This window comes from Crocodylus porosus, unplaced genomic scaffold (genome assembly GCF_001723895.1).
Source record: "Crocodylus porosus isolate Cpor-Errol unplaced genomic scaffold, CroPor_comp1, whole genome shotgun sequence".
In the NCBI taxonomy this organism is placed as follows: Eukaryota; Metazoa; Chordata; order Crocodylia; family Crocodylidae; genus Crocodylus; species Crocodylus porosus.
In genome coordinates, this window is record NW_017728907.1 from 14,639,467 (window position 1) to 14,650,834 (window position 11,368).

Consider the following 11,368-nt stretch of genomic DNA (forward strand, 5'->3'; position numbering starts at 1 on the left):
TCATTAAAAGTTTTTTAAAAAGACAATTGTCATGAAGAAGTGCATTTTTTAATTTCTTTACTGGCTTCAAATAATGTGTAAGCTCTACAGTATATGCAATAATAAGGAATCAGTATTTTAAAAGAAAAAAAGAGAGCAGTTCCACCAAATAATAATTATTCATTTGCATTATAGCAACCCCTCACTGAGTTGGGGTTCCTTCCCTTTGCCATTACATAAGGCTGTCATGCACATTGTGAGAAATGATCCCTGTCCCACAGAGTTTAAAGCCGAATAAACTAGACAGATAAAGGTTGAAAGAGAGATAGTGGTAATGTTCCCATTTTAAAAGATGGGAAAGTAGAGCACAAGGAATAGAGAACTTGGTTCAGTGCTCACTGAAATCAATGCAAAGACTCATTGATAATGATTTTCCTTGATGGATTAAGTGACTTGCCCAGAATCACAGAGGGAGCCTATAACAGAGCTAGGAATTAAACACAGATCCCTTGATTCTGAGTCTAATGCCTTATCTACAACCACAACCTTTTTCTAGGTGTGCATGGGTTGTGAAGACATTTTGTCAACAAATTAAAAATGAGTTCAAGCAATACAGTTGATCACCCCACTGGTTTTGCTTGATTATTGAATGAATTTGATAAGATCCTTCACAGGGTGTATTTTCATTGAATCTTTATTTTTTCTTTCAGATTTAAAGATGGTGATTTGGGGCTAATAAATCATAGCTATTACTTAAACATTTTACTCTTTCTGCTTTAGCATAAGCCAATATCTATCGACCTAATCTGTCTGATATATTGGCATTGCTGAAACATTTATCATCATTGTGTTTGAAGCTGGAATTTTATAAGATGCCTTGGGGAGTGAAACACCAAACTCTCGTTGTTTTTTAGAGAGCGTATGTTAAAATGAGTATTGTTCAAAAATGAATTAATGGCTTTACACACAAATTGTTAGCAAATTAATTCTCTGCTCAAAGAATAAGTGTTGTGGTTCATCTGATTAAAAACCATTTTTATCAAAATAACTGATAGGTATTCCATGAAAAGCCTTAGTTTTGAGGAATTATATTTTCCAATGGGAAATATGTTGTTCAAAAAATGTACAACTGTGGCTCCCAGAAGAGTGAGATAATGATGGTGAAATAATGAATATATTTTTTTTAATGATGAGGAGGAGGATTTTAAGATTCTCTCAACTTCCAAGGGGATTTTGACACAATTTGCATTTTAAATTAATGGGTTCTACATCTAACTCCCTTAGCTGGCACAAATATCCCTGCCATTCATTTTAAAAGTCTCTAGACCTTAAAAAAGAGAAGATTTTGTTTTTTAGTAGGATAATACTCTATTATGATTCTTATGCTTTGCTCATCAGCATGGTATCTAAAGAGGTCAGTAAATGTTATACTTCCTATTACATTTCTGGAAGATAAGGCATAACCGACTACTGTAAAGATGACAGCTATGGCAAACAAGCAAAATAAATACAGCTCAAGAAATTCCAGCATCTATTCATTCACATTTTTAAGACAACATTGAGTCTCACTGTTTATTTTCTGTTAATATCCTGGAATTATGTTCTTGTCTCCATTAACTGAGTTAAGAGTTTGACAAATGTTCAACAGCCTGGGTGTGTATCTGAGATGAGAAGGCAGATGGGCACGTATTTATGAGTTTCTGAACCAGGGGTATTCCTGGGAAGTTTCCTTTCTCTGGGAATTTCTCACTTTCCTTTTAGAGACTTCCTCTTAGACGTGTTATTTCTGGCTGACAGAAATAAAAGGAGAGCTGAAGGCAGAAGGAACACACTGAACTGACTCAGCCTGCTGAGCCTTATCGCAAGAACAGCTAGCGTGACTTAGTGAGGGAAAACCATCTCGGAGAAGCATCTTTAGCAAGCTGCCACATAGCACTAGGGAATCACTGCTACACTTGGTGAGTATAACGGGCTTTAAAATACTATTTTATTTCATTTCACAGAAGTGACTTTATACAGATGTCTTGCACAGGTTACGTAAGTATCCAGTGTGCCTCAACACTAAGATCTGCTTTAAACAACGTGGTGTGCCAGTGGAAAGTCTTGTTAATTCTACAGAAAGATTTGTAAAATAATGTGTAGAAAAGTTTCTGCAGACAATTATATTTTATGGCATTATTGTGTTGTAGGAAGGCAGTGTTATAATTTTGCTTGTTTGTTTTTTGCAGACATCTCTTCATTAAGCCAAGTGAGGAAAAGATTCTCAGAAATATGATTTGCCTGTGGTTCTTATCTGTTCTCATCTACGGTAAGCAAGCGCGTCTCTAAGTTGGAAACCTTTTAGGCTGGAATGGTACTGATGCTTCTTCTGAAGAATGGGATGCAGTACCTGGGTTAATTAGTATTAGGACATATTCATGCTGAATACACGAGGCATAATGGCAAGTTTGCCCTTTCCCCCACCAAAGCAATAAGTAACTATGAATGGGTAGGTATGGTACCCATCCTCAGTAAGCACTGACTGGACATATTCTTGCCAACCCTATATTCAATATTGGAATATTTATTTGGAAGCCTGTAATGTAACTTTGTATAAAATAATTGCTACCATTATCTAAAGCTCAAATATATACTGGTACATGACTGCAAAATCCATTTAGATGTAGATATATTCTCTTTTTAGAAAAAATATTGTTCTCTATTTGCATTAAAATCTGCCCAAGTGGGGCACGAATTTTGGATCCCACTGTACAAAATGATTATTTTTACTTGGTTTTGGAATGACATTTTGACAATGACACCTTAAGTGTTTTTACCAAGACTTCTCTGCTGTTCCTATTCCTTTCACTTTGTCTCATGTAATTTTTTTTTAAATCTCTCAATACTATGTGCTGCAACCCTAGGTGCTAACTTTTTGCTGATTAGTTCTTTTGAAGAGGGGAATTTTAATGCTCTTGATAAAATGCAATGATGTAAAAAGATACAGAAGTGGACTCTAATCACCAGTTAGAAAGCTCAAATTAAAGAGTACCAACTTCTTGGCTTCTTTTCTTTCTAGGATTTATGATGCTGGAGGAAGGTGATTGTTGGACATATCATTATTCAAATGAAAACAAGACTTACAGTGAAGCTGAGAATTGGTGTAAAGAACACTATACAAACCTGGTTGCCATTCAAAATAAGGAAGAAATTCACTACCTGAATGAAAACCTACCCTTCAATCCAAGTTATTATTGGATTGGAATCAGAAAAAAAAATGATGTATGGACCTGGGTAGGAACAAATAAACAACTGACAGATGAGGCTAAAAATTGGGCTACGGCTGAACCAAATAACAAAAAAAGTGATGAGGACTGTGTTGAAATCTACATCAAGAGAGACAAAGACTTTGGCAAGTGGAATGATGAAAGTTGTTCGAAAGAGAAAGTTGCTTTGTGCTATGCAGGTACAGCATGCAATCAGTCCCTATGAACCTATGTGAAAATACAAGTGAAAGTTTAGTAGCTAGCTTATATACATCAGCATTAAATATTGTGACTACATTAGGTCCTGATTCTACAACCATATGCATATGCCTAACTTAGGTATGTAAATAGTCTATTGAGTTCACTGGAACCCCCCATATACTTAAAGTTAAACATGAGCTAAAAGTTTGCAGAATTAAGGTGTGTTAGGGCTTCTGTGCCATACATCCTTATTGAGTGCTTCATAATTACATAGAAAGTTTTTTGTGAATTAAGTCACTAAGCTATCTATGACATGGCTGTTTCCAGTCACCAGAATACTTTTGTCAGTAGCTAGGTTTGGCAGGATGCTTTGATTTTGGAAATGCAATTGCTCAGTAAGAAAGAAATTTCACATGGCAGAACCCTCCCACTCTTGCTATGCAAACTTGACCATGGTGTATTCTCTCCTGGCTTAGAAAGCATTGAAAATATTAACTAGAAAATGTGGTAGATCATTTTATAATATGCTGAATTTCCTTCCAGCTTCCTGCAAGCCCTCTTCCTGCAGTGGCCATGGTGCATGCATTGAGACCATTAACAGTCATAACTGCAGCTGTTCTCCTGCATTTTTTGGGCCAGAGTGTGAGCATGGTAAGGTTAATTTTTGCTGCTTTTTAAATAGGAAGACGAATGTGTCAGCCAATGTTCATTTAGTCTAATTAGATTATTCCTCTTACTACTGAGAAAGTGATGCTGATCATACACTTGCTTTTCTTCTATTGTAGCTGTGACTTGTGCCCCATTAAAAGCCCCTGAACATGGGACTTTGAGTTGCAACCATGGAATGGAGGATGTGAACTTTAGCTATGAATCATACTGCCAGGTTCAGTGTGAAGAAGGTTATGAATCAACTGAATTGAAAGGAGTATTGTGTACCTCTTCTGGAAAATGGTCTGCACCCATGCCAACATGTAGAGGTAAACTTCTAAAGAAACTCTGGTCCAGATTCTAAGCTAGCTGACATAGCTCTCTTGGCTTTAATGCTTTTTAAGGTGAATTTAGAATAGTTGACATATTTGTAGCTGGTAGGCCCTTTTTTGCCCCCAGAGAGGTACAACAAATGAAATCAGTACCTCAGCCCTGACCTAGATTTATCTAAGAGAATATTTTCTACATCCCTTACTGATGTCAAAGTGATTGAGCCTCAGCAGCCCATCCTACTCCTGATCTTCTGCCAACATAAATCCCATTCACTGTCAGTTGTATCAGTATTTTTGTGATGTACGCATTTATAGACTAGGAAATAGCATGAGGCACATTAGCTCCTTAAATATATGTCAACAAACAGTTATCAACAGGCAAAAAATTTTGACAACCAACTTGGATGAAAGTTGAACTAGCAACCTAGATATAATATAATTTTAAAAAATCATCTCCCATTTTTGAGGTCGTGAGATGCTCATAATATGTGATCTCTTACCATTTTCTTAATCTGCAAGGCAATAGAGTTATTTTCTAAAGCTCAGCTCTCTTAATTAGCTCAAAACTGACCTCAATGATATTCCATGTGATTTTTCAGCTGTGAAGTGTGGTGCATTGAAGGCTCCTACTCATGGTTCCCTGAACTGCACTCAGCCGTCTGAAAGCTTAGTGTGGAATTCCACCTGCGAGTTTGCCTGCGAGGAAGGGTTTGTGTTGAGCGGCTCAGACAAGCTGCAGTGTCGCGCTTCTGGAGAGTGGGATGGACAGCAGCCAGAATGCAAAGGTACCGCTCTTCACCACTGCTCTTCAGAATAGACATGTCACTCATTATTTACATACATGTTTACACAGCATTAAAACTAACTGCTGATGTGCTCTCTGTGTGTTTCAGCTGTGACATGTGAAGCAGTAAAGATCCCTGATAAAGGCATTGTGATCTGCAGCCATCCTAATCCAGAACTCCCTTACAACTCAACCTGTGAGTTCCACTGTGAGGAAGGCTACGCACTAAGTGGCTCACCCAAAATTCAGTGCACAGCACCAAGACAATGGTCAGCGCCATTTCCAAAGTGTGAAGGTAGGCCTTTATTATTTAGAATAATCAAGTAGGACAAGCAGCAATAACAATAATAGCAATAATTCTTACAACTTAGAAATGCTTTTCATAAATAGGTCACAAATGCTTTGCAAACAAAGTTAATATTGTTGTCCCCATTTTATTTATTGAGGAAGTAAAGCCCAGAGAGTGGAAACAATGCCCGTGAGATCTATTTCCACAAGAAGCATGATGTTATACCTCAACTGCTGTCCATTTGAGTTTAAGAAACTGTGATTACAGAGAACCAGTGGTTACAGAGTTGTTTCACTTAAGTCCATTCAGCTAGTTACAAGCATTATACCAGCCTTTTGAATTCATGTAACAACTTGCTTCTGGAATACCCAAATCATAGTGTACTTCAGAGAGAGATCATCTCTCTCAGAAGTGAAATGCAGATAGCTGCAGGGTAAGATTTCCTAGATATTTCTCAGCACCAGCAATGGGGCAAAATTTAGATAATTTCTCAAAGATCGTTGTAAATCTTATACATATATTATGGTATATTGGCTGCCCAGTATAAAAGCCAAAGCCCTTTAAAATCCCCTTTCTTGTCTCCTGAGACATCCAGACCCCACCAGCCTTAGTTATTTTCTGAATGTACAGAGTAATAGAGTACTCTTCAAGATTCATTTAGAGTTCATGTACATTTTATTGCAACATAGAAAAAAGCATTTATTTTAGTTGGCTCCACAGTGATCTCAATGATATTCCATGTGATTTTTCAGCTGTGAAGTGTGGTGCATTGAAGGCTCCTACTCATGGTTCCCTGAACTGCACTCACCCATCTGAAAGCTTAGTGTGGAATTCCACCTGCGAGTTTGCCTGCGAGGAAGGGTTTGTGTTGAGCGGCTCAGACAAGCTGCAGTGTCGCGCTTCTGGAGAGTGGGATGGACAGCAGCCAGAATGCAAAGGTACCGCTCTTCACCACTGCTCTTCAGAATATTCAGGTCGCTCATTATTTACACATATTTTTTACATAGCATTAAAACTAACTACCAATGTGGTCTCTTTGCATTTCAGCTGTGGAGTGTGAAGTAGTAAAAGTGCCTGAAAAAGGCTTTGTCAGTTGCACTCGACTTGATCCAGAACTCATGTACAACTTGACCTGTGAGTTCCACTGTGCGGAGGGCTATGCACTAAGTGGAACATCCAAAATTCAGTGCACAGCAGAGGGGCAGTGGTCACAACCGTTCCCAAAGTGTGAAGGTAGGCCTTTATTATTTAGAAATAATGAAGTAGTAAAAGCAGCAATAATAATAATAGTAATAATACTTACAACTTGGAAAGTGCTTTTCATACATGGGTCAGAAATGCTTTGCAAACCAGGTTAATATTATTGTCCCCATTTAATTGATTGGGGATGTAAGGCCCAGAGAGTGGAAACAATGCTTATGAAATCTATTGCCACAAGAAGCATGATGCTATACCTGTACTGCTGTCCATTTGAATTTAAGAAGTTACTCCTGGGTAGTCAAGTAAAAAAGCTCTGTAAGTCCATACAGCTAGTTTCAAGAGTTATACCAGCCTTTTGAATTCATGTAACAACTTGCTTCTGGAATACCCAAATTGTAGCATGCTTCAGAAAGAGATCACGGAGAGATCATGTCTCTCAGAAGTGAAATGAGATAGCTGTAGGGTAAGTTCTTGTGGACATTTCTCAGCACCAGCAATGGAGCATAATTTAGATAATTTCTCAAAGATCTTTGTAAAAATATATTGTGCTATATTGGCTGCCCAGTGTAAATGCCAATGCCCCTTAAAACCCCACTTCTTGTCACCTGAGACATTCAGACCCCACTACCCTCAGTTATTTTCTGAACATGCAAAATGATAGAGGAACTCTCCAAGTTTAATTTGTAGACCACATACATTTCACTGCAACATAGAAAAATGGAATTTTCTTTGTTGGCTCCATACTGACCTCAATGATATTCCATGTGATTTTTCAGCTGTGAAGTGTGGTGCATTGAAGGCTCCTACTCATGGTTCCCTGAACTGCACTCAGCCGTCTGAAAGCTTAGTGTGGAATTCCACCTGCGAGTTTGCCTGCGAGGAAGGGTTTGTGTTGAGCGGCTCAGACAAGCTGCAGTGTCGCGCTTCTGGAGAGTGGGATGGACAGCAGCCAGAATGCAAAGGTACCGCTCTTCACCACTGCTCTTCAGAATAGACATGTCACTCATTATTTACATACATGTTTACACAGCATTAAAACTAACTGCTGATGTGCTCTCTGTGTGTTTCAGCTGTGACATGTGAAGCAGTAAAGATCCCTGATAAAGGCATTGTGATCTGCAGCCATCCTAATCCAGAACTCCCTTACAACTCAACCTGTGAGTTCCACTGTGAGGAAGGCTACGCACTAAGTGGCTCACCCAAAATTCAGTGCACAGCACCAAGACAATGGTCGGCGCCATTTCCAAAGTGTGAAGGTAAGACTATCATTTAGAAATAATTAAATAATGCACACATGCATATCTGCAAGAAACATTATACCTTGAACCCTTTGTATGACGCTAGTATAAATTGGTGTCTGTAACCAGTTTGCAGCACTTGTGGATTTGGTCTCAAATGATTCCTATAAAGATCTTCAACTCCAAAACATGCAAAAATTGAGTTAGGTAAGTGCAGTATTAATACAGGCTTATCAGTTCTTTCTGAAATACCTGAGCTCTGTTAGATTTTAGACAGGAAGATCCCTGAAATATCAGGACTTCTGTTAAAAACTATATTAATTATTCAGATTTGTTTTTTGTATTTCAGTTGCACAGTGTGAAACCCTGATTCTGCCTGAGAAGGTCTCCATGAATTGTTCACATCCTATTGGTGACTTTACATACGGAACAGTCTGTGAACTCAGCTGTACTGAGGGATGGTTGCTAAATGGTTCTAATATTCTTGAATGTGATGGTTCAGGAAACTGGACTTCAAGTCTGCCAACATGTGAAGGTATGTTGTATTCTTGCTTGTTTAGCAAACTTGAAGATGCCTTAGTTTTGTAACTAGATTAGAACATGAGGAACACTGGAATGGAACAAGTCCGTCTTTTATCATATTCAGTGTGCTTCAGGGAAAAAAAGGCTGTTCCACTGAAAATTTAGACATTAACAAGATAACAATAAATCATTTTCATCACCCCTTTGTGGAAATAACTGGAATTTTATTTTTAAAACATTAAAACACAAAACCTGATTTTTTTTTGGCTTTCACTGAAAAGTATCTGACTTTGGGTTTTTGGTTTAAATAAATGAAAAATTTCAAAGAAAGAAGAGAATGTTCTGATAAAGCATTGTTTAGTCAAAAACCTAATCTTCCCTATATAAAAAAATGTTCAAATAGAATATTATGAACTACCTCTACCTCCAAACTCACATTTTCCTTTAATTTAAAAAAGGCTAAGCATTGGCTTAATGTCGATCTCCAAAAGCAAAACTGGGCCAATACTGAGCACTTGTCCAAATTCTATCTATTATCCCTAAGTTTCAGAGACTGATACTTTCCTCCCATTAACCCTTACCTAAATTGTAAAGATTATGACTTTTAGTAGGATTACTTACAGAATAAGAAACCACTTGCTGAATGGCAGTCAAGTTGTCTGCCCATAACAAAGTGATAGCAAAGAAGAGTGGTATCATTTGTCATACCAGGGTAGAAGGTGGAGTGATCCTTCCAAATGACACCATCTTTAATCTGCTCTGAAACAGGACAACTATTAGTTTTCAGCTTTCTGCCTTTGGGTACAGCATAGGCCCACACTTAACAGGAGAAATCCCAAAACAGCTCTGGAATGAATGGAAATGGAATGAATAGCAAATACTGCAGAGAGCATGCATTCCTCCAAATTTCATAAAAACTCCTTTTTACATCCTAGCTCCCCGAGTTCCTGAGGAATTGGTTAGTTATGTCACAGTTGGAATAGCAGCAACAAGTGCTTCATTCCTGTCTACAGCGTCCCTCCTTATTTGGCTTGTAAAGCGGCTTCGCAGAAAAGCAAAGAAGTTTACTCCTTCCAGGTAAGTTATATCTCAAAAAAACACATGAGACCCATTGCATTCATTCACTCTTTGCTAATCATATTGCTGTGTAGAATAGTTTCCTATAAAATACTTTCTACTTTATATTACAGTAGCTACCAGAGCCTCAGCTCAGAAGGTACCTTTCAAAATACTGCTCACCTCATATAAGTTAAAGTGACTCAGGTAAGATATGTTGGACATTTATACTCATAGTGTAATTCCCTTTTTAAAACAAACAGAACTCAGGAGCTTTATCAAGGCCTTTAATTTTTGTGTAATTGCAGAAACAGGACTAGCCCCTTACTTCCCTTGGGACTCCTAGCATATATATGGTGGTGGTAGGGAACATAAAAATACCTAGAAATGGATAACGTAATTGATTTGGGGTGGATATGACCTAAAGATACGTGTAGTAGTTTCTATGTCTGTAATATGGAAAAGTAGAAACCTGTGCCTAAATATTCCTATTTTAAAAGGAATGATTCTTTTATTTCTGCAGGAACTGAAGCCACCTCTACTTTTACCTTAAAACATCTCAGGGAGAAGAACTGCATCATAATCAGGAACTGGGCCAGAGGTTGCTGCATCTTGTTGACAGGATGATTCGTCTTGTATTTGCAACTAAATGTACTTGGTTATCTTGTACTTCTGGATAACAAACAATGGATAAAACACAGGCCTTTTATGACGAGACTATGTAGACCTTAGTCAGTGTACAGCTACAGGAACTAAGAGCTTTCTCCGCAGTCTCAAGAAAGAGATCAAATACGCTGATGACTCAGGGGAGATGCTGAACACTTCTAAAGTCTATGTGAAAGTACATGGGTGGAGTGAACAATGTGTATTATACCCAGCTGTTTCTCCCACAGAGAGCTAGATTGCATTCCTTAAAACAAACTAATTGGGATAGGAAATATTTATTGAATTGCTTTGTCAGTGAATCATTGATCTGGTTCACTGACCATTGTGGAAGTCAATGTACTGTAAAGGTGTTGCAGTAGATAAATATGCCTATAACAATATGGTCAAAGGCTTGGATTTCTGCTGCACATCCTAGAAAGTTTTTTATATTCTAACTTTAAACATTTGTTTCTCAGAATACAAATGAAACTATTAATTACAGTAGATACTATGATTTCTGGATTCAGCAAAATAGATATGAAATAATTCATCCCTATGGGATTAAGTATTGTAATATATGTAAGTATATATTTGATTTCTTGTGCATTTTCTTCTGTATGTATATCTCTGCTCTTTGAAAAATCACAAACCACTATGGAATATTTCTTCACGCATAAAAAAGTTGTTTTGGGTGACTTTGAAGGCAAAAGCTCAACTGGTCTAAATAACCAATGCCATTTACACCAGCTGAGGATGTGCCTCTCTGTCTTTTAAACTCCAAGGTACACTTTTTAGGATATCTGTGCACTACTTAAAAATAAACTGGAAGCATCAGATGATTTTTATATATAGGAAGTGTAATCTGTTTGGCTTTTAGAAGGGGTTTTAAATTGTCAGTCTGTTTTTAAATAAGTTATATATTTAATTAATTTATGGTTCACATCCATGGCTGATTTTTGTTTCAATCTGATATGTGCTGTGCACTATCTCATTGTATTTAATAAAAAAAACGTTTATGACAAATATGTGTAATTAATCTGCTTTGTCTCAGGTATGACTATTTCTTTGGTAAAAGATAAAATGAAAAAAGAGTGGCAAAGGTGGTAGGGTTTGGGAATGCAGGACACTGGCTTGCTTCCACCCATCTGATTTTCTTTATTATTCTTTGTAACATAGCTGAGAGGAGACTGGCCAGAAGATGGCACACTATGCCTATCACTTGATGGCTG

At 37.6% G+C, this 11,368-nt stretch overlaps 1 protein-coding gene across 6 annotated transcripts; it reads left to right on the forward strand.

The window, feature by feature from the left end:
• Positions 1 to 1,791: 1,791 nt before the first annotated feature.
• SELE (selectin E) lies at positions 1,792 to 11,158 on the forward strand. 6 transcript variants are annotated; one of them, XM_019530831.1, is made up of 15 exons: positions 1,794 to 1,937; positions 2,208 to 2,287; positions 3,038 to 3,424; positions 3,969 to 4,076; positions 4,211 to 4,402; positions 5,005 to 5,190; positions 5,299 to 5,484; positions 6,231 to 6,416; positions 6,526 to 6,711; positions 7,455 to 7,640; positions 7,749 to 7,934; positions 8,266 to 8,451; positions 9,374 to 9,515; positions 9,629 to 9,701; positions 10,018 to 11,158. In XM_019530831.1, the coding sequence occupies exons 2-14, from the start codon at positions 2,251 to 2,253 to the stop codon at positions 9,684 to 9,686; spliced, it is 2,226 nt and encodes a 741-aa protein (XP_019386376.1). In that variant the 5' UTR covers positions 1,794 to 1,937; positions 2,208 to 2,250; the 3' UTR covers positions 9,687 to 9,701; positions 10,018 to 11,158. The 6 variants fall into 6 exon arrangements, with proteins under 6 accessions (XP_019386381.1, XP_019386377.1, XP_019386378.1 ...); XM_019530832.1 differs by lacking the exon at positions 6,526 to 6,711 and having other exon boundaries at positions 1,793 to 1,937; XM_019530833.1 differs by lacking the exon at positions 5,299 to 5,484 and having other exon boundaries at positions 1,793 to 1,937.
• Positions 11,159 to 11,368: the final 210 nt, after the last annotated feature.